Consider the following 23,490-nt stretch of genomic DNA (forward strand, 5'->3'; position numbering starts at 1 on the left):
CTACACCTGGATGTTGCATTTGTGAGCTATCGTGATGATTGTTGGCCTTATAGGAGAATTATATGACATGTGGTCCCTGCAGAAAGGGCACTGTCAACCACAATACGACGAGAAGGCTAAAAATTCTCCGCGTATACCTCAGTATGGCTACAGAAATAGCATAGATATTGCTAGCGTTAGATATAGTAAATATTTCGACCTCTCTAGAACGTGTCCTAGGACGAATAATAGTTAGCGTAGACATGATTAGCATCCCCATGGGGACTCAACAAGTTCAGCTCCCTAGCTCGTTATATTGCCAAGCATGGGGAACTCGGGAACTAGTCCCTATTGGCATCGCTTGGATAATTTAACGTTGGGGGAGCGCCTTGGCTTGCTTGCGGGGTCGGGATCGTGAGAAAGCAGGTTTGATGCTTCATGAATAAAGGACGACGCCGTATTGCTACCCCTCGGATAAATAATATGGCCTATTTATGCAAACTACCTAGGTAATAGGATAGTATCATTTTGACTTGGAAGGACTTTGACAAGACTAGAGTACATCAATACGTCTTATTATATACACTTGGGTTTTCCAGAAGGTTAAATTGTCGCCCTCAGCGAATTCCAGGGGTGTAGGCACTGAGTGGTACATACAACCTTGGCGCGCCGCAAATGTTGGATTGGGGAAATGCCGACAGACTGTGGAATAAAATTTACTGCCGACCAGTCTAGATGGGACGTCGGGGTAGCTTGAATCCTTTTACGCATGGTATATAGCGAAGTATTCCCTTTCTGTCGAAGCTTAGCTCCGTAGATAGTTCTCCGTGAAGTCCATGCATCAAAATTGAACACCATGAGTGTCCATCGCGAGTCCGAGGATCTTCCCGCGAAGCCGGAACTTGATTCGCAGGCTCAACAGGTCGAAACCGCGACGCTTGCTGAGGATGCCGAGTTCAAGAAGCGCGAAGCCCGTGTCGTCGCGAAGCTCGACCTTTACGTCTGCCCGATCCTCGTCATACTGCAACTTATATCTTTCTTGGATAGAGGTAACATTGGATTTGCAGCGACGCAGGGCATGACTACCGACTTGAATCTCGTCGGCACGCAGCTTAACACCGCCGTATCGCTTTTTTACCCACTATACATTTTGTCGGAGTTCCCAGCCGCGCTGATCGTGAAACGCGTGGGCTTCAATCGCGTAATTCCTGCGGCTGCGGCATGCTGGGGACTGTGTTGCTTGGGAAATGGGTTTGCTAGGAATTTTGGGGATCTCATTACATGTCGCTTGTTGATGGGGATGTTTGAAGGATTCTTGATGCCTAGCTTGACCCTTATGTTGGCAAATTGGTACAAGAGAGACGAGATTGGGTTGAGGATCAGCTATCTTTTCAGTATGTTCTGACCAGAGTAAATATAACCTTTAGTTCGAGGTGTGAGCTAATATGCATTTTCAGTCGCTTCGGCTATTTCAAGTGCGTTCAGTGGTTTGATCGCCTACGGCATTCTATTCATGAATGGAGCAGCTGGATATCCGGGATGGAGATGGTACGCCATGATTCAATGAATTGCGTGAGCTTATACTAAAGACGAGTTGCTAGGTTATATAAATTGAAGGTTCAGTAACTGTCGCCGTTGCCGCCATTTGCTACTTCGTCATTCCATCATCTTATACCACAGCCTACTTTCTTAACGAGGACGACCGAGCTGTCATGAGAAAGCGAGCAGAAATCACCGAAGCATATAACGGAGGACAAGGGCACTACACTCGTACCGAGTTTATGATGGCTATAAAAGATGTGAAGACCTGGGTACATGCCACCATCCAGGTCATGTGCCTCACCATCTTATACGGTTTCAGTGTCTTCCTACCAATTATCCTACGATTCGGCTTCAACTTCAGTGTCGAACAATCTCAGTACCTCAGCATCCCTGTCTTCGCTTGGGGCTCCGTCGTTTATGGTGTGTGCGGGTACTTATCCGATCGTTTCTCACGACGGTTCCTAGCGTGTATCATCTGCGCACCGCTTGGAGCGGTAGGATATTCTATGCTTCTTGGCGGCAACCACCTTTCTGTCGGAGTAAAGTATTTCGCATGCTTCCTTATCGCAACTTGCGCGTGGACTATGGGCGGTGCAAATGTAGCTTGGCTCTCTACCAATACTGCACCTGATGGTAAGCGAGCTGCCTCAGTTGGACTTGCTTTGGCTTTAGGAAATATAGGCGGAATCATCTCGGGTCAGATATATCCACAGACTATGGCGCCTGCATTTACTCTAGGTCACGCATGGAGTCTTGGTGCGATCTGTATTTCATTCTGTTTGTGGTGGGTCCTTAGGCATATCTATTATAATCGTGAGTCACTCAAGGGGCAGATCCGTGAGGGCACAGTTTCGGAATCAGTCGACTTCTCAGATAGGGTGCCGGAATACAAGTATCAGCATTGATCTTGTAGGTTGGCATTATAGGCAGAGTATTATTTATGAAATAGAGATATAAACTGCGATAGATATACTATAATAGAAATTAACTTTATATTATGAAACAAAATTGCGATCCAAACAGCCCCCGGATTACTCTCCTACTATAAATACCTACTATAAGTCTTTAGTGGAATACGCATAGTAAACAGTATTCGCCAAGTAGTTCGACAACTGCCTTCTTACTTACCAGCAGATATAACAATGGTTTTAATCAATCGCAATTAAACATAACAAGGTTGAGTCTACTTCCACCTTATCATGGAGCTAGCCTATAAAAACTTAACTTATTATATCATATAAATAATTAGCTGAGTTAAAATATACGGTGATTTTTTAACCATACGTAGATTCAGATATTGGTTCCTTAATAAACACTGTTGTTCATTTAGATCTCCAGCACCTCATATGACTGACCGTATATATACGTCGTTCACATAAACAAAGCGAATATACCATAAGATCGTATAGTAATTATTCAAATTGTACATGAGACCATAGCTTAATATGTGTCTTACTACTATTCCTCTTCACTACAAGCTCGAGAAGATGTTACAGAAATACACTTGTTTTCCAAAGGTGACTCCAAATATGAAGTTATAATCAAAAGACCGCCATTAGATATAGTCGGTGACTCAACAGAAGCATTAATACAATTTGGACATTTCCTTTCACTCATGAAGACATTCAATTAACTATGCTGTTTATACAGCTGTTATCCGTATAAAATGTAGCAATTTAAGGCCCAACTTTCTTGTATAGCATGTAGTAAAAATTGCGGTTTTCTTAGTTTCATCAATCGTTATACTACATATCTCTAAATTTGTTTATCTACCTATTTATTATCATGTCATTATTGACAATAGCAGTACTGTTTGTATGAGTCAAATGTAGCTAATACAACCTCCTATTCATACGAGTAGGAACTGGATGAGCTGATAGCGAACGTGAGAGGTCAGATGACATATGAGCTTTTTCACGAGGTGGAACTGAACAGTATGGAAACAGCTTCCTTATTCCGCAAGGAACTCTAAACTGCCCACGAAGTTATATGTCTATACATACTAAACGTATCCTTTGTTCTGGATGAAATATTTAGAATCCTGACACTTTTGGTTTTATAAATGATGGATGTCTGAATAAAATGGGGCAATGAGATTTAGACCCGGGTAAGCGTAGCAACCTTTCTCGAGGCGGTAAGTAGAATAGGATACTCGGCTTGGGATCCACAAGCTCAATGCAAAGTTCGGTGGAAAGCATTTTATAGCTCTTTGATATTATATATCACCATTCTTAACCCATTATCCCTCGGTCCCGTACTGACTGCTTGAGAAGGACTCAACGTATCATGCCTCTACAACTGCTTACAAAGATTATCGATCGTCACGGCGAGTGATGTAAGCAGTAATATGCTCCGGCGCAACAATTCATACTGTATAATCTAATACCACCACGAATTGTTGAATAAGTCGTTGAATAAGACGATCATATATTCTTTCAGTAATTCAGAACCAGTTAGACATGTAGTGAGATATAAACTCCCATGGATACTCTTTGATGATTAGTGATGCCAAGTTAAAATGATTGTATCAGCGAGGGTTTCTTTTTTCTATGTAACATTGGCAACGGCCTCTTATATACGTGGTGCAATATATCATGATCAAATAGGAGCGGGTAATAGGCTTTTGCTATATATAAGTAATTCATTGATATGTATCAATGATATTAAGGTGCTTTAGATTTTAATCATATCACTTAGAACTTAATAAGTCAGAAGATACCAGTACCTATGTCTGGGGCATAGTTTACCCGCGGAAGTGATTCCGTCCCGTCTTGCAGGTTGACCGCATTGTTCATGATTCCGTTAACTATACGAAAACAACCAGTAATTAAGGATTGATCCAAGGTACTTCTGAACGGGTAAGTTTATTATATATTTTGAAGTATCTTCAAACAGCACTAGAATCTGTACCTTTTCCAATAATTTTCAGGTGTTGGAATAACCTTTTTTATTGGTTCGGATATATTTTTCTAGTCTAGTCTGATTTCTTCAACGGCGCAGTAGATAAAGAATCAGGAATTAATGATGGTACCTGGGTTAGGTACCTAATGAGGCACCTAATGCATAACCCCACGACAGACAACTATTCGTTAAATTTAACGTACCACCAGGTTAGAGATGCTCTTGGCGCATATGCGTTGCATTCTCGCTTCGATCTTGAAAAGGATTCAAGCACATTTAATATGGTCGTCCAATATCAGCGTTAGCTTATAGTCCTATCTGTTGTCATCCTTCTGCAAAATCTCTGATAATGCAACTTTTCGGGACCGAACTCTCATACCGGGATTTCACCGAAACAGCTTACCAACTATAGTTGACCTGATTCGTTTGGAAGAAAGCGAACCGCAAACTGCAGATGCGAGTTGATCATGCACACAGTATTTACCAAACGAGAAGTCCGGGTTTTCAGAAAAAATCTACATTCCGCAATTGGCAATCAAGTACATAAGGTTACTGCAGTCTTTACATTTACATACTGTCATTCAAAACTACAAAACTAAAATTGAAAGTTCCCTAAGGTGGCTGGCTACCTGAATATGGAAGGAAATTTTTTTAACATAGCTGATAACATACAGATGCAGTTTCAGATCCTTATCATTGGGTCGATGCATCTATTCGTCTTTGATTAATGACATCTACATCGAAGAAAAAAAAAGCTCACTAGAAATGAAAAAGGGGCGAAAGCCTCCTCATATAAGGTATAGGGGGGAGCGTCTCAAGTACGAGAAAGTCATAGTGCATGAGGGTAGGTGCATACCAAAATGGCTAAGTCGATTATAAAAAGAACAGCCTACATCAATTTGGGAAATGTATATTTTAGCTATCGTGGTATAGTGGTATAAGTAATAATCTCGAAGTATTTCACACATGAACCTATATACACAATCAGCTTGTATTGAAGACCATCTACCTTGTTAAGAGATACAGATTGAAATCAAGGTAAGATAATTAAGTAAAAACTACTGAGAACAAAAGCAATAGATAGACTTGTATTATATATCAGTATTAAGATATATCATTATTTATGAGATTTCAGATTTATATATGATTTATCTCAGAATGAATTTGGTATCTAAACTATCTAGTACTTAACTTAGGTACCTAACCTAAGGTACCTATCTATCACCTGGGTACATCTTACATAGTATAATTTAATTGATGATCTGCATGATCGTAACCCAAGCGAACTCGCCAACTGAATCTGGTGTATCCTTAGCTGCAATATCGACGCAGTTGGCATTGTTTAGCTACCATCTGAGTAAGCTAATTTGTCACAGCTCCATGCAGTGAGAATGTAACGATGATCTAACCATACGTAACCATATTCGCTAGGGTTGTCACATGTGCTTTGAATACCGTGAGATGCATAGCAACATAAGCGGCTACAGCGAGTAATGAGGCTCCGCTATACACGCTATGCATACCTATATGTTCTGTCTACCTACCTAAGCTTAGATAGTCGCGCCTCGTCACTATCACTCTACCGATCCTACTAACCCCACTAACCCGCTAGGAACTTATCCAAGAAATATCCAACCATGGAACGCTTACTGATTACCCCAGCGTTGACTAGGGCCAAGTACATTTTGGAATAGTCTCGGTGCCGACAGCTTCTATTAAAGTATCGGTACGATATGCGCGAGCTTCCGGTCGGCACGTATACTCGTCAGCGGCGCCGAGTAATTGGAGGGTGTAGTAACCAGATTCATGATTTATATATCTTTCCTTGTCTTATAAGAACCTCCTTAGATCTCAAATGTCGTTCACAATTTTTGAGGAACTATTCAGGAAAGTATCAAGAAGTGGAGATAGCCTTGTTTCTCCTTTAACTTACCACGGATTACGAAATCTTCACCAATAACAACTTGAGTCTGAAGGACTATCTACATTCAATATGACGGCTTCATTAGAGTCAACTGTGGTATTCCTTGAGAAGTTGGCCTCTAACCCCTCTAGTATAACCTCAGATGTCCTATCGGAGGATCATCTTCGGAAAAGACTCCTCCTAGTGATTCAGAAACTCGTCCCCGAATTAGAAACACCTGAGGAAGCTTGCCAACGGATTCTGTACAATGTGAGCTCACTTATTCCTTGTGAACTGTAAAACTACCCCCTTTTTCTACTAGCGACTAATAAATTTGACTAAAGGCGCTTGAAACCCCTACAGCTCGGATCGCTGTAGACCTTAAGATTTTTAATACCCTGAAGGAATCACCCAAGCCCTTGACAACAGAGGAGCTTGCAGAGAAGTCGGGTAAAAATCCCGATAGGAAATTATTAGCTCGCATCTTGAGATATCTAGCTTCTGTAAGCATGATCCGTGAAGTGAATACTGGACTTTGGACTGCAAGCCACTTTGGAAACAACCTATCAGGAAACGGACAGAGCGCAGGGGTCGCATCTATGTAAGCTATTCGAGATCTTATTTGTGCAACCCAAACGCCACAATAAGCAGCTAATCTTGACCTCTTTCTTAATTAGGGTTGATAACTGCTTTGTTTCCATGGTAAATCTTCCCGCTTTTCTCCGGCTTCATGCATACAACCCGCCCGACGCAAAAAGTGAGACAGCTTTCGCACTCGGGAATAGGGTGAGCCCTGAAGAAGCTACCTTCTTCGACTGGTTGAAAACCCGCCCGGAAAATGCTAAGCATTTCAATGTCTTTATGGGCTCCCACCGGACGGGCGTGAGGACATGGCTCGATCGCCCAGAGATTATAAACGAAATCACCGATGCGTTCAAGAAAGTGACCGCTCGGGGGGAGGTGGCGAAGAGAAAGGGGTATCTTTCGTTGATATCGGTGGCGGTATTGGCCATCAGTGTAAAGTGAGTTTAATCCCTATCGGGAAACTAGAATTAAACTAATACGAGTACTAGGCTTTCAAGAAGCGAGTACCAAACCTCAAAGGAACAATCATCCTAGAGGATCTAGAAGAGGTGGTAGCTAATGCGGAACTCGAACCTGGCATTGAAAAGCTGGGTGTTAACTTCCTCGAAGGCCAGCCCGTTAAGGGTAGGTTATCATTCACAGAAATTTCTCCTAGGAGATAGGATAGCTTAGCTAATTATCCCGATATAGGTGCGGCATCGTATTATTTCAGAAGCGTCCTACGAAGTAAGTCCCCAGCCCCTTATGAAATAGCCCTCCCTTGTATAATATACCGTTGGCTAACAAATCTGGTCCCCTCACGTTAAGACTGGCCGGACAGATACTCCCGGTCGATCCTTGGCTACGCTCGAGATGCTATGGATAAAGACTCTCTACTACTCATTGACGAAATTGTGTTACCAGATCGTGGTGCTCACAGATATGAGACACAACTGGACTTGACAATGCTCGCAATGCTCAACGCCGAAGCGAGAACTGAGACACATTGGAAGCAACTACTAGCTGAAGTAGGCATGGAAGTCAAAGATATCGTGTTCTACGAAGAAGAAACTAGAGAAGGTATCATAATTGCTAAGAAAGTGGCAACTTGAATCATGTATTTACGGAGTTAATTGTTATTGGATTAGGGCACATACATGAAAGCGTTTTCAACAAACTTAGGTATATATCGATCAATACCTAGTTGGATATAACTCAACTTAGTTTTGAACTAAATGTTTAAGCCATTCGTCGGCTGTTCAAAGGATTCGAGGCGTCATAAAGGTGAAGCGGAATATAGTGGCTTGGGATATTGCTGATTGGAAAGTTCTGACACGCATAACAACGCCTTATGCAGTTTTAGCAAGAATCGCCGTCAGCCACGACATCACTACATTCCTTTCGATGACGCGTGAAATTCAACATTAATTCCAGGATCGCTACCCCTCCCGCTGAGGGGGATTCGAGGCGTCTCTCGCCATGCATACCTAAATTATAAGGGAAGACTATCGGCTTTTTGGGGCCAATCAAACTCCTCCTGTTAACTGACCTCCAAGCCCCCTTTCCATCCTTTCCACTATGTAACAAATCATCGGACTTAGTAGATGTTGAGAGTTATCCGATTCTTGTAACATACCAAGCCAAAATAAATCCAAATTTTATACCCAAATAATATTTAAAATATTAACATTGAATTTAAAGATGTATAACTAGAGGTTTGTCTTGTGGCAAGTTTGATTAAATGCAGTACCAAACTCCACATTTCCAACTTGGTTTAACTCACTTACATAGCAGCGTTTATTTGCCCCTTTCCAAGTTGTTTGTTAAGACTTCCATTCTAAAAATCCCTAGCTAGATTAGGTATGATACATAAACTAAATCTTGCCAGTTTCATATTCTAAAACGCCTCTGAAATTATCGGGCTTTATGGTGATAAATACAATATCGCCGGGTGATGAGATTTGTAACATAAAATGTCACTTTGATCGGCCAAAGTCGCCATGGCGCTAGTTAATGACATATCCATACGTATCGATCCGCCGGCCACGGACGTACGAGTCGACTAATTTGGCCGGTAAGTAAGGTATATAACTTTCGCGATGAATTCTTTTCACGAATCTCACTTCACCACAACCTCATATTCATACAACTCCATAATTACTATACATTTTCCCACATTCACCATGCCAACTGTTCTAATTATCGGGGCCGGTCTCAACACCGGTAAGGCCACAGCCGAAACCTTTTCAGCCGCGGGGTACAAAGTTGCTGTGGCATCTAGGACTCAAAAGCTCGATTCCAAGTATCCGTACTATGCATTTGATGCTTCGAAGCCAGAGACAGTGCCGACTCTGTTTGAGAAGGTAACCGCTGATCTCGGTTCGCCCAGTGTTGTTATTTATATTTGTCCGTCGCCCCTTTCCCTACAGTAGCTCGCCCCCTATGTTGACATATTCTTAGCTGCCGCTGGTCACACCAGCCGTCCGGAAAATCCATTTGATATGGAACTAGAAGAGTTTCGAAGGGGCCAAAATATAAATACCACTTCACCTTATTATGCGGCACGAGAAGCGGTCAGGGGCTTCGAAAAACTTGGCCCTTCTGGTTTAGGCCCTGACGGGGGCTCTTTTCTGTTTGTGGGTAATGGTTTAAACACTATTGCTCTCCCGGGCTTCATGACTTTTGCCGGTAAGCCCTATGAATCTATTTATTTAGAATACTCACATGAAAGCCGCTATTAACTCTATTATAGTTCAAAAAGGTGCTACCGCACATCTGATCCATAACCTAGCGCTGGCCGAGTATGATGGAAAACCCTACAAGTAAGTGAATCCACAAGAATAAAATAGAATACGATTAGATACCTCTCGACCAATAACTTACAAGATATTGTATAGATTCTACTATCTCGACGAGAGACACGCGGATGGTTCATACGTAACCAATGACTTAAGTGGTATTGGCCACGCCAAAGAGTTCCTCAAGCTAGCAAAAGATAGCAAGCAAGGACCTTGGAATTATACCTTCGTGAGCGGAAAGGGGTACGAGAAGTTCCCACCCGTGGAGGTCATGGCCTGGAATCCATAGTGGCTTTAAAGGTGTAACTGTGATGCGGTTTGATTACCTATATCATTTAATCACTCATTACTATATATTAGATGGTTCCGTAGGGGTATGTCTAGGGTTTATGTTGTAGCCTGCGATATGGACATTCGCTATAATAACGTAAATTGACAATGACCAAGTCAGAAACAAATAGCTTGTTCAAGCAAAGTAATACAATGAAAATATGCGATTTTCAGCATAGAAATTTCCCATTAGAAACAAGTAGTTCTTTGAACAATTCATTGTACCTGTGAAGTATTTCGTATAAACACCGACTCGCATCTTCTGTATTGAACTCATAGCCATGACTAGGGCATCGCTTGAAGATATCGTGACTATTCCGGAGCCTCTATAGGAGTGCTAGATTATTTAAACCGGCGTCGTAGAGTAAGCTGTAGACAGTAGTTTTTTATCAACCAAACACTTCCACCACCACCACCATCACCATCACCATATCCATCATTGCCTTGCCATAATTTGATATTTGCCCCAAAATATCCGCAATGGCAAACAATTCTGATAAATCAAAGGTAGTAGGGGGTTATCCGAAGCCCCCGAAGCCTACAACCTACCCATCGACCGTAGTTGGAGACAATTTAGGGTCATTCTCAAAGTCGTCTGACGCTACTAAACGAACAGCGCAATCTGCACTTGAGCTGCTTAACCAATCAGGAAAGAACAAGAGCAGTGGAAAATAAGCACTGCCATCTAAGGCTATACACATCTATTGGATAGACTCCGTTTGGCCAATATGTCGAGTCAGTTAGATCTCGACTAGACTCGAAAGAGTCACAGCCCTCTTATTAGGGATTTTTTTTTAAATATGTATTATGCGATGTTTTTCGATCATTAGATCAATTCGAGATATCAACTATGTACTGGCAAGTACATAGGTAGATGAATTTAATCCACAAATCCCATGCTTTCGTAAATTCATTTTCTTGGGCCATCGTGGCTAATCCGTGTATATGAAAAGTGTAAAAGCAACTTGACATCTTAGTTTATGGAGGCCAATGACTATACCTATGAAGAGCACCATGTATTAATGTAGTATCATGTTAAAGTCTAACAAACATACTTTTTTAACTATCATAAAACTTCACCTTTACTATTACATACATGCTCTCTCCTTAATCCACACACATGTACCCGAAGATTTACTTGAAGCAAATTTCTTAAACCGCAACTCAAACATTTATTCAAGCTAATGAACACAAAGAGCCTGACATGTAACCAGGTGGAGGTAGTTTATTAATGAATGGGTTGAGAATATTTGTTATATATAGGGAACCTTTGTAGTTGAACCTTTATTATAAAGGCTAATTGTATTATTCTATAATTTCTTTTATACTTGGGGACATACATTCCCAGTCTATCCAACCCCTTGATTACCCTTCCATTGCCGTACCCAACCGATCTCCGTATCACAAAAACGATATAGTGATACAGCAGCGTGCCACAAAAGACCCAAATGGTAACACTATCCACAGCACACGTTCGGCTCCTCACTCGAACTCGTTACACCGCATCTTCGAAAAGAAGCAATTAGCAATATTATTCGGAGAGAAACATCAAATAGCATACCCTTCGCCCAAAGGTTCACAGTGGAAGATGAATGCGCCAATGTAAGCACCGACAAAGATGGATATGATGATGTAGCCGTTAAAGTACATTGCGAGTTTATCATATAAGTTAGCTAGGTGAGCATGAAGTGTCATTAGATTCACTAGATTCACTAGTTTTAGGTCCGTTAAAGTGCAACGTAGAACAAGAACGTACAACATAACGAAATACGCAACCGCAAATTGGACCATGTGTAGCAACGCTCTAATCGCCTGCTCCCAAGCCGTTGGCCTGGACCCGTTTGCTTGTAGTGCGTTTTGGTGAGTAGATGTCAAGCTTGCCATCATAGTCTCATTATTGTTATCTTTAGAAGGGGTTATAGACGCAGCCGTAGCAGTCGAAGCGTGCTTTCGAACGAGATATCTATCGTACTCCTTCGCAGTGCGGCGTAGGAGCTCCAAGGCCACGGTAAGCAGAATAACGCCGATTCAAGACCCGGCGAACATGCCGGGAGTGGTGTTGTGCCATGAGCGAGCAAGGAGACAGGAATGAATAGTGTACCAATTCCAAAGCATCTGTTCTTATTAGGTCTTAGATTCTTTACTACTAGAACAGGGTGAGTATACCGATATCTTGCAGGCATTGCCTTCTACCATCAAAGTGCCACTCATATCTATGCTTAAGTCCGTGAATATTGTCGCTACGATAATTGCTGTTTATATGGGGATCGCCTGACCACGGCCGTCGACAATATATCTATATTCATTAATAACATAGTATCTAGCCTTTACAATTAGTATATACCGCGAGCCAATGCGAAAGTTCTAGTTCCGACATTACCAAGCGTTAGCCGGAAATCTTAACGTGTCGCCTGTTGCGTCGCATACAGGACGGGACAAGAATCCCAGGCATCTGGATCTCCAATATATCCCGACAGTGAATTGTGGAATTGGGGGTAGCTGTCCATTAAAAAAAAGCTTCGCCAACTTAATTATATCTCAAGTACCTAGTATAAAGTCAAGGGCCATATGAATTTTAGGCATAATGAGATAGTGACAGGTAAGTTTATTCTTCAGCTGCCGCCTCGGGCGTCCGTGCCATGCGGAACCGGCAGAATGACAGGGACAGGGATTTAAATAGGAGTGAGCACGTTTGAGCTGATTTAGTATATGGCTCGTCACGGCTCGTGTGCCTTTGGGCATTTAAGAGATCTGGTTTCGACTATCATGATACTTTTAACGGTAATAGACTGCTTTTACTGCTCAATGTATAAAGTGTGCAGTGTACCTTGATGGTCTTGATGCTCACCATTCTAACGGTATTATATCCAACTCGTGTCCTGTAAAGAGTCGATAGGAGTATGTCACTTGCTACTATGTTTTGTATAAGACTCTAAACGCCATCCCGCATATTCGTATGCGTAACGGTAAGCGCCATACCGTCACCAGTGTAAGTCAAGTCCGAGTTTAACAAGACACTACTCTCCACATTTTGACATATGGTAACTCGAGTTTAACGTCGTTAAAAATCCTGTGCTGTTTTCTTCCATCTCTCCTAATTTAGTATAGCGTCGTAGTGTGTTACGAATAGTTTGGCCGTACGGTAATTGGGTTCCCAATACTTGCTCACAGACATTTTGCCTTAATTAACCGGCACCATACCAGCTCAAATGATTCCGCATGTATTAGCAACCAAAACCAAATACAAAATGAACTAGTCGTCACAGAAGGCGCAGCGTATTATCGCAGCGAACTTTTATTTTATCCTCCATCATCACTATTGTAGGCTCATTTGCCTCCGGAAGGTTTACCAAGATGACGGCAAGGTCGATGTCTATGCCTATGGGCGATAGCTCTACCTCGGAGAATATCACTAGCCTTCCTCTTTCGGACCCGCGGTGTAATAGCGATGCTTGCGATGCTTTCGCGACTGCCCACAAAGCTTCGCAGGCAGCGGTGTCGTACGATCACCAGTATGAGTATGGACACTATACGACTTGGTATTACCTAGCGGCGATTGGCGTTGCTATGTTCGTCTATGCCTATCGTCTGAACCGGAACCGTAGGGCTCGGCAAGGGGTTCCCGGGTTTGAAAGGTTAACGCCAACTCATAAAGTACTTGCTCTCTTCCGCGCGGTCAACTATCGACACCTCAAAGGCCGTGTGGCAGATTATTTCGGATTCCCTTCCCTCGGAGCGTTTGTATTCATTGCCGTGACATCGCTGTTCTCCTCCTAATGACTTTCTTGGTTCACCCTTACTATCGAGGCCGACGAGGCTATGGCTCTCCTCCTTTAGCTGTCCGAACTGGGTTAATGGCGCAGGCTTTGACACCCATCATTGTTGCCCTTGCTGGCAAGGTCAACTTTATCACGATACTTACCGGCATTAGCCATGAGAAGCTGAATATTTTCCACCGTTGGGTATCGTATATGTGCTTGTTCCTGAGCATTGTTCATACAGTGCCCTTCATTGTCCAACCCCTGAGAGAGGGTGGGCCTGCGGCCCTCCAGAAACAGTATTACAAACCTGGTGGCATGGAGGTATGTGATTTCCCGCCCCTTCGGATTCTTTGCCGTATGCATGCTGTGAAGACTGACACAAAATCCCGAACAGTATACAGGAACTCCACCACTGGGTATACTTGTAGGCATTGTCGTGTTATCCATTCCGTGGATTCGCCATCGGTTCTACAACTTATTCTACCGACTGCACATACCCATGTACATAGTGTATCTCGGTCTGCTCTTCTGGCATTCGAAGCAGGAGAAGGACTCGTGGGTGTATTTGTACTCGACGCTTGCAATCTGGCTCGCTTCATGTTTAGTGCGCCTCTTCTACAAGTGGCAGACATTCAGCATTTTCCGAAACTGGTTCCAAGGGTTCTCGGCGAAGCTGGAAGAATTACCAGGCGGCATGACGAAGGTGACTGTCCTTGCGCCCCTGGACTTCCAATGGCGGCCTGGTCAACACTGCTGGCTGCGAGTGCCTCACATATCGTTGCTACAGAACCACCCTTTCACAATTGCAAACTTACCTAAAGTTCGTACTTCAGGAGTGAGAGTAGATTCAGAAACCCAAGACATGATCTTTTACGTCCGTGCGCATCATGGACTGACTCTTGATTTACTTAAATCCGCCACAAACCATGATGACGCGGAAAACCGCAGTCCTTCTATTTCTATCCATATTGATGGTCCGTATGGCGGACTTATTGAGGATGTGCCCGCGTTGTACGAATCGCTAATTTTCGTTGCTGGAGGAAGTGGGATTTCCGCATGCCTTCCATGGATTCAATATGCGGCTAGGCGCATCACTGAAGGTACTTCAGTGACCAAGAATATCCACCTTGCGTGGATGGTTCGATACGCCAGCCAAATACAGTGGATAACGGAAGAATTAGAGCCACTCATCGCTGCTCATCCGGATCTGATCCAAGTGGACTTTTTCGTGACAGATTCGAGTACAGCGGCGGTGTCAAGCATAGAATCCGATAAAAACTCCGATAATGGAGTAATCAGTAGCAAGCCGAACGAGAAGAGTACAACGACGATAGTCCCGAAGCTAGGACAAGTGCATAACCAACGTCCCTACCTACCTACTCTGCTTCCGACTTTAATCACGGCGCAGCGGTCGTTTATTCTTGGTAAGTCTCACTCTCAATGATGATTTGTTAAGATATACACTGATGCGGACAACTCTAGGTTGCGGACCAGAGAGTTTAAGGACGGATTTAGCAAATGCGGCGTCAGCTGCTCAGAAGAAGGTCCTTGCTGGAGATGCCAAGATCATCACGTTGCACACTGAGTCTTTCGGTTGGTAAGTTGAGAAGTAGATGCAGGTCGGTTTTAGAGTTCCTTGTTTTTAACCCCTTGGCATTGGGTTACTGTTATATAATTTAGTCATGCTTCGTATGCGACACGAGATAGTTATTCAAAACCATGCGTTGGATAAAAATGGGAATAAATGGAAGTGAATGAACGATCTAAAGTATAAATCTATACCTGTAAGAGGTAAGAGGTAAGAGGTAGTGTAGTACATAAATAGGGGGTACATACCTGGTTAAGGTACCTAAGGTACCATCATTGTTCAAATATCGGCCAATCACAACCTTCAAGCCGCCTCATTTAGGGCAGCTACCCCGCGATAGTATGATGGGTAGGTAGATCCATCGCGGAATTGCACCTTTACATAGAAATCGCCCTGCCCTGTGTCAGCCGGACCACTTCCGGGTTACGCTACCACAAGCTCCGTCATCGGGGCTGATCTTTAGCACAAAGTTGAAAATTTCCAACTCGGTCAGCAATAAGATTTCGAGACCAGACTCATTGAGTTTAGTTTCTTATGGGATAATAGATTAGTTATATGAAATAACATTGAATATTTCCAGATAGCTTACCTGCTTCCTACTTACCTAATTGACTTTTATAATCTTTTATTTTTCAAAGTCCCCTTTCACTTAATCGGACGACTCTAATTTTAGGTCACGGACATTTTGTGTCAAAGGTCCGCCGAATAAATCGTCGTCTCGGCACCCCGAATTCATACCCCTACGTAGATCCTCTTTTTTTAAACGGAACGAGTATGGAATCTTTCACAATTCGGACGCCGTGCTCGTCGGCCAACATTGGACCCGGTTTCGATGTCATCGGCCTGGCCCTGTCTATCTATCTTGAGCTGCGCGTCACCATCGATCGCACCAAATCTTCGTCTCAAGAGCCTCTTAACTGTCGTATCACGTATGAAGGTCAAGGCGAAGATTCAGATGATGTACCACTAGATCCGTCTGCAAACCTAATCACTCGGGTTGCGCTGTATGTTCTGCGGTGCCATGACCAACGAGCATTCCCTGTTGAGACTCACGTGCACATCGTTAACCCCATCCCATTGGGCCGTGGTCTTGGCTCCTCTGGTGCCGCCGTTGTTGCCGGCGTAATGCTGGGCAAGGAAGTTGGAGGCCTGCATCATCTAACCAATGATCGGCTTTTTGACTTCTGTCTCATGATTGGTATAATTCGCCTTTCTTTTAACGCCTGACGTTCTCAGGTGTCAATCTTCTGTCTGAATTTTCTTCTTTTTCAAGTTGCTGTTGAATGTTATAGTATGCAGGAAGCTAACCTCCTTTGTCTCTCTAGAGCGTCATCCTGACAACGTGGGCGCTGCTTTGTTTGGCGGATTTGTGGGGACGTACCTAAAACCGTTGACGCCCGAGGATGTTGCGCGTGTCGAGATCCCACTTAGTGAAGTACTTCCTGCACCAGCGGGTGGTCTTGACACGGGTGAGCGACCGCCTGAACCACCGCACGGTATTGGCCATCATATCAAGTTCCCCTGGTCCAAAGAGATCAAGGCTGTCGCCATTGTGCCCAATTTCCAGGTCCCTACAGCCAAGGCACGAGAGGTACTTCCGAAAGAGTACCCACGACAGGATGTTGTAAGTCATAAGTCTTTGTCTAAGACACTCACCCCATAAACATACTGATCACGCTTTAGACCTTCAACCTGCAGCGAATAGCGTTGCTACCTGTTGCGTTAGGACAATCGCCTCCGGACCCGGATCTCATCTATCTTGCCATGCAAGACAAGTTGCACCAGCAGTACAGACAGACATTGATCCCCGGCTTAGGTGAGATCGTCGAGTCCATGTCACCAAGCACTCAGGAGGGGTTGTTAGGAGTTTGCTTATCGGGCGCCGGACCTACAATCCTAGCGTTAGCTACTAGCAACTTCGAGCAGATCGCCGAGAAGATTATAAGCAGGTTTGCGAAGGAAAACATTGACTGCCAATGGCTAATCCTGGAGCCAGCCGAGGGTACTAAGGTTATCCGCGCATGAGGGTCAAGCTGATGAGCACGTGAGCTTTAAATTAATACCCGTGTGACTACATGTCATAGTTCCGTATAGACCAACGAACGGCTGAGGTCGACTTCGGATCTTGGGAAACTTCCCCGGATTAAGCTTATTTTAGCCAAAAGACTAGCGGCGGGTTAGGAGATCTTGGGCCTCTGGATAGAGAGTGCGGCTAAAAATAGACAACTTAGTTTCGCCGATGAGTACGGTTGTTGCTGTTGTATAAATTGTATAAGTGCTGGTCTTTTTTATTAGCTTCCGAGGGCTTTCATTGTGAGGTGGGATATGGAATCTTGAAATGCCTACATCACGTCCGTTAGAATAGTAAGCGAATATCTTGTAGCGCTCCAATGATATGAGCATCCAATAGCACGCTACGGATTGGTACTCCAATCTGTACATACCTACCGAGATAGGTACCATTATGCAATCTCATCGTGCTGCAGAGCTCAGGGAACCAGGTCAAACAAATTCTTAGTTGATTCTAGTATCCATTTCCAAGCTTCTGGTGACGGCAGGCTTGCTCGATGTAACATGCGGTTATGCCGCCTTTCCCGTATCTGCCTCGATCACGAGAAGTGGTTCTGCTGCAAAGGAGGTAGATTCCTTATTTTGTAGTAGTTTGGCCGCGCACAGCAGTCAAAATCCATCATGTGAAAATAGCATCTTTTTATTAAACATGACGGTAACTTCCGATTGGACTTTTATTCTGCGCCCAAGTTAAAAAATGTGGTGCAATTTCCATCAGGCTGACGGGGTGTAGCAACAGCTGACGTACGGCGACTGGGGGAATGAAGGATTTTAAATGCAGCCCTGAATTCACGCATCTGCAGAAAATAGTGATCAGCCCCCCTGTCCTGACTATTCTGGAAGTCAGCTCGTTAGCTGGAAATATCCTAGCGACCCGAGCGGATACCTATTACATATAGGAATAACCCCGACGTCTCCGAGCGAAAACGAGATCCATCAACGCCGGGACTACAACGGGGTTGTTCCCGAATCTTGGTCTGTCATCACTTCACATGCATACATCCCTCCCCCCACACGATGTATCCACCCAGTGCCGAGGGAAGCCCCTCAAATGTCATAGTTGCCCCTATCTAGGGTGTGCGGGACCATATTCAAAACATAGTTATCGTATTCGGATGTTATTTCGAAATAGCGTAGCAGAGGCCAGCTGAGCATAGGCGCAGATAGCGAGATTGGCTGTTGTCCTGCAACTATGCGTTGCTTGTAATTTTGTGACTGTCATACGCAAACATACTATACCCTTCAGAATGTAATATAGTCTAATATAGTCTGTAGAATTTATAGGGGTAAGGATGCCGGCAGGAACTGTAGATAAATGTCGCGTAGTTCCTGCATGTAGCGATAAGTCTTAGCTGTTGCGAGGAGTCTCGTTCGTATCCACGTATCGCACTTGCACGCCTCCGGCAAATCTTGACACTTTCAAATAACTACGCGGTGGAAACAGGGTCCAACATGGCATACATGACTCTAAATAGATTCATGATATGGGCTGTTGCCCTTGCAACGTCCGTTGCTGCCCAAGACACTTGCCAGACGGTCGAAGCCCAAACCTCCATCACAATGCTCAAGTCGTTAACGCTGGACTACAACAAGGAGCAGAGTCATTACTGGTCCACGTTTTCCGGCGACCTTAAACCAACATGCATCCTCGAGCCGGAAACATCGGAGGAAGTCGCTGCTATTGTGTCAATTCTTCAGAAAAACAACGAGACCTTCGCCGTCAAATCGGGAGGACACAATCCGAATAATTACTTTGCCAGTGTTGACGGAGGACCACTCATTTCGACTAAGAGGCTTAACGAGGTCATCTTCAACGCTGACTCCGAGACCGTCAGAGTTGGCCCTGGTAACCGATGGGATGAAGTTGGCAAACAACTGGACGCCACAGGCTATACTGTAGTCGGTGGCCGTATCGGAAATGTTGGGGTTGGAGGTTATCTGCTAGGGAGTAAGAGTGGCTGAAGCCCCTTTTTCTGCAACTAGAATACTAACCGAGTCTAGACGGATTGAGCTTCATGAGTACAGAATATGGTTGGGCTGCTAACTCGGTCCTCGAATATACTGTGGTACTAGCAAATTCGTCAATCGTCACTGTTAGCGAGACTAATCATCCCGACCTCTGGATGGCTCTCAAAGGCGGCGGGAATAACTTCGGTATTGTGACGTCGTATCTACTTCAAGCATATCCTCAGGGCGATATATGGGGTGGTAACCTTGAATTCGATGCCACGCCCGAGAATACCGCCGCTATCCTAGCGGCGGTTCGTAATTTTACCGAAAACTATCCCGATAAGAAGGCTGGCATAATCGTAACGGCTGAAAGAACGTTGACCACATTACTCGATATCTGGATCTTGTTCCTTTACTACAACGGACCTGAGCCGCCGCAAGGCGTATTCGATAGCTTCCTCGCTATCGGGCCTAACATCAACACCTGCAAAACACAAAGGTATGCTGATCTCCTCAGCGGAAACAACTGGTCCGTCCTAAAGGGCAGTGTCTATACCATCGGAACAGAAACTATTCCATTGCCTAGCAAGGAAGACGGTCCCGAGGTCATGCAAGCCATCTATGACCATTGGGTGAAGGTCAGCGACACGACCAAATTTATTCCAGGACTCATTGCCAGTATCGCCCTCCAACCCATGCCAAGAGGAGTAGCAACGATAGCCAAGTCCAAGGGTGGAGATATGTTAGATTTAGATGATGACCACGACCGTCTCATTGTCGAGCTTGACTATAGCTTCTACTCCAAGTCGGATTATGATCAGGTTGACATAGCGATGCGCGCTACATATGGTGGTTTCCAGAGTATTGTTACGGGATACCAGAAAGGTGGCCTGCTTCCATCTGATGTGTATCTCCCGCTCTTTATGAACGACTGTTTCTATCCACAGGATTACTTTGGCAGGTTGAGACCTGAAAAGTTGCAGCTAGCTCAGACTGTCCAATCTCAAGTTGACCCAGACGGTTTCTGGAATGAGAGGACAGGAGGATTCAAGATAACCTCGAAGCAATAAGGATAATAATTAATTGATAAACAATTCTTATGAATTAGAAATATAATAATTAAATCAAATCAAGTCAAATCAAATCAATCACAAATATCTGTTCTTGTACCAGTATGAATTGCTGCATAGTGATGTTCCTTTAGTGATGATAAGTGGAGTTCTTTTTTCGTCTTACGATTTCACGTAAAGTCAAGTTGAACAAACCCCTGACGCGATAGCGGCTGTTAAGCTAGACTAGGTCAGGATTAGTGCGGGGCCACCTACAGACCCACTAAGCGCGCCATCCATCATCGAGATAGGGGACACTTTACAAAAATAACTTTACCAAAGTAACTTTACCTGGAAAATATCCATTGTTAACATGCATTTCCATGTATTTACAAACTACCTGGGTATTTGCACATTTATTTGCACATTCTAGATTCACGACCCATGTAAACTGTGATATACAGCCGCGTTACCTTTTTCCTTAGCTGTCTTATTGGCCTACTACTTTCCCCGTCTTTGCATGAAATAAATCAAATAGTACTATGGATTTCCTCAAATCCGCGGTCGCGTCCGCCATCTCTCAGGGGCCGCCCTTCCCCTACTCCTTTGGCGACAAAGTTGATATAGACGCTTCTATCTGGACACTTTATAATGGTACGAGACGAGCCGATGGATCCAATTGTAGCATATTTGCTTTCGATATACCCTCGAACAAAGCGCGACTCCCCCTTGCGAAGAATGCCGTCAAGAAACTGCGCACGATGCGACATCCAGGTGTTATTAAGGTCCTAGACACCGTTGAGACAGATTCATACATATATATCGCAACCGAGAGGGTAGTACCTCTAAGGTGGCATGTCAAGAGAAAGAGCTTGAGTCCCGAGACTATTAAATGGGGGTTGTACAGCATTGCGCGCACCATTAAGTTCATTAACGACGAGGGCTCCTCCGTCCACGGCAGCCTCCGGGTCGCGTCGATATACACATCGGAGAGCGGCGAATGGAAATTAGGCGGGTTTGAAGTATTAAGTAATGTAAAGGATGACGATGCGGTAGTATACACATACGGAAGTCTGGTACCGGATGCTGCAAGATACACGCCACCAGAGCTCGCGCGCTCGGGTTGGGATGCGCTCAAGAAAAGTCCACATTCAGCTGTCGATGCTTACAACTTTGGGACTACTATATTTGAGGTGTTCAATGGGGATTTCATGGGTGCTGATCAAGCAGGACAGACTAAGAGTATTCCGCCCAGTATGCATACAGGCTACAAGAGACTTGTCAATGCGAACCCCAAGGCCAGAATTACAGTAGGAGCATTCTTAGAGCAAGGACGTCGATCTGGCGGTTTCTTTGACTCGCCTTTAATAAAGTTGACCGATGGAATAGATAATCTCGGAGTCAAATCTGAAACCGAGAAGGAACAATTCTTAGATGATCTCGACCAACTTACAGACGATTTTCCTGAGGAGTTCTTTAAGATGAAGGTATTACCTGAACTACTGAAGTCAGTTGAATTCGGCGGAGGCGGACCAAAAGCATTCGGTGTTGTTATGAAAATATCTACAAAGCTATCAAATGAGGATTTTGAGTCTCGAGTTCAACCAGTTGTTGTCAGACTATTTGGCAATCCCGATAGGGCCATACGAGTTTGTCTCTTGGATAATCTACCGGTTATGATTGACAGACTATCTCAAAAGGTGGTCAATGATAAGATTTTCCCAAACATGGTATCTGGCTTCGCGGATGTAGCACCCGTGGTTCGAGAGCAAACACTAAAATCCGTTCTCGTCGTCATCTCCAAGCTATCAGACCGGACGATCAACGGCGAATTGCTAAAACAACTCGCCAAGACGGCTAACGATGAGCAGCCTGGTATTCGAACAAACACCACAATCTGCTTAGGAAAGATTGCTAAGAATCTTGGGGCTTCATCACGAACTAAGGTTCTACTCGCTGCGTTTACTCGATCACTTCGAGACCCCTTTGTACATGCTCGAAATGCCGCACTCCTAGCACTTGCAGCCACAGGCGAATATTTCACCGAAGAGGACTGCGCAGTACGACTTTTACCTGCCATATGCCCATCCTTACTCGATAAGGAAAAGCTTGTCCGAGATCAAGCCAACAAGACATTGGACATTTACTTACAGAGGGTTCGCAAGGCTGCAGACGGTATGCCTGATACAGTCCAACCGCCGCCTCAGTCAACCGAAGGTGCCGGTCCGCGAATGAGTACACCGCAGCCGAACGAGGCATCTTCTTGGGCCGGATGGGCCATTTCTTCCTTTACTAATAAGTTATCAGCCGCCTCAGGTGAAATAAATCCAACAACCTCGCGTCGTCCGGTTGTATCCCCCGACCTCGACCCCAATAGACATGTCCCGCCAACGACATCCTCAGCTTCTGCGCTCCACCGCCAGGCTGTTAAGTCCCCATCGCCCCGCCCCCCTCTGTCACGAAACTCATCTACTTCTGCGGCCGAGGCTTATTTCAAAGATCCCGATCCAGTAGAAGATGACGCAGGCGACGCTTGGGGTGACATGGGCGACATGGATGATGACGGCAATGCGTTCTACGATGCGTCCAGCGAGCCGACGAAGGCCGCGGAAGAAAGAGCCGACGGCATCACCTAAGCCATTTGATGATGGCCCAGAGCCCGACTTTGCAGGATGGTTAGCAGCACAAGCCAAGAAGAGTGGTCCTAGTGGCGGGAGCAAGCCCCTTCCAAAAGGTCTCACTAAGACAAACGGCAAAGCATCTACCACCACCCCCGCCGCTAAGAAGCCGCTCACATCCAAGCCAGCGGCGAAGGTGGTGGCAAAGAAGATTGACACGAAACCAAAGGAAACAGGTGACGATGACGGATGGGGAGATGGGTGGTAGCGTTTGGTTGGGATGTAGATAAGGAAAAGCAATGTTTGGTTGAGATGGAAGAGCGAGGACATCGCAAGGCGTTTTGGTGTACGGGTTATAGGCTCGGACTTAGATATCCGAGGGTTGATTGCTTTCTAGCATACTGGGCATCGAGGTGTTGTTGCTGAATCTAAGCTCT

The 23,490-nt window shown here is 44.5% G+C and overlaps 6 protein-coding genes across 6 annotated transcripts; all 6 read left to right on the forward strand.

The window, feature by feature from the left end:
- Positions 1–835: 835 nt before the first annotated feature.
- GL218_05283 (putative transporter C11D3.18C) lies at positions 836–8,001 on the forward strand (the record flags this gene model as incomplete). Its single annotated transcript, XM_033581934.1, has 6 exons — positions 836–1,373; positions 1,437–1,527; positions 7,111–7,342; positions 7,399–7,534; positions 7,601–7,636; positions 7,718–8,001. 6 exons carry the CDS (start codon positions 836–838, stop codon positions 7,999–8,001), a joined length of 1,317 nt encoding a protein of 438 aa, XP_033434391.1.
- Positions 8,002–9,072: 1,071 nt separating this feature from the next.
- GL218_05284 (uncharacterized protein) lies at positions 9,073–9,976 on the forward strand (the record flags this gene model as incomplete). The annotated part of the gene is made up of 4 exons (XM_033581935.1): positions 9,073–9,268; positions 9,350–9,577; positions 9,642–9,711; positions 9,787–9,976. The coding sequence occupies 4 exons, from the start codon at positions 9,073–9,075 to the stop codon at positions 9,974–9,976; spliced, it is 684 nt and encodes a 227-aa protein (XP_033434386.1).
- A 3,817-nt stretch (positions 9,977–13,793) lies between these two features.
- Positions 13,794–15,379, forward strand: GL218_05285 (Ferric/cupric reductase transmembrane component 7; the record flags this gene model as incomplete). The annotated part of the gene is made up of 3 exons (XM_033581936.1): positions 13,794–14,099; positions 14,173–15,202; positions 15,261–15,379. The coding sequence occupies 3 exons, from the start codon at positions 13,794–13,796 to the stop codon at positions 15,377–15,379; spliced, it is 1,455 nt and encodes a 484-aa protein (XP_033434385.1).
- A 761-nt stretch (positions 15,380–16,140) lies between these two features.
- On the forward strand, positions 16,141–17,391 carry GL218_05286 (Homoserine kinase; the record flags this gene model as incomplete). Its single annotated transcript, XM_033581937.1, has 3 exons — positions 16,141–16,564; positions 16,692–16,990; positions 17,050–17,391. 3 exons carry the CDS (start codon positions 16,141–16,143, stop codon positions 17,389–17,391), a joined length of 1,065 nt encoding a protein of 354 aa, XP_033434388.1.
- A 1,497-nt stretch (positions 17,392–18,888) lies between these two features.
- Positions 18,889–20,456, forward strand: GL218_05287 (Bifunctional solanapyrone synthase; the record flags this gene model as incomplete). Its single annotated transcript, XM_033581938.1, has 2 exons — positions 18,889–19,384; positions 19,438–20,456. The coding sequence occupies 2 exons, from the start codon at positions 18,889–18,891 to the stop codon at positions 20,454–20,456; spliced, it is 1,515 nt and encodes a 504-aa protein (XP_033434387.1).
- A 521-nt stretch (positions 20,457–20,977) lies between these two features.
- Positions 20,978–23,071, forward strand: GL218_05288 (N-terminal kinase-like protein; the record flags this gene model as incomplete). The annotated part of the gene is made up of 1 exon (XM_033581939.1): positions 20,978–23,071. The coding sequence occupies one exon, from the start codon at positions 20,978–20,980 to the stop codon at positions 23,069–23,071; it is 2,094 nt and encodes a 697-aa protein (XP_033434394.1).
- Between the last annotated feature and the right edge of the window lie 419 nt (positions 23,072–23,490).

This window comes from Daldinia childiae (genome assembly GCF_008694065.1).
Source record: "Daldinia childiae strain JS-1345 chromosome Unknown Scaffold5, whole genome shotgun sequence".
In the NCBI taxonomy this organism is placed as follows: Eukaryota; Fungi; Ascomycota; class Sordariomycetes; order Xylariales; family Hypoxylaceae; genus Daldinia; species Daldinia childiae.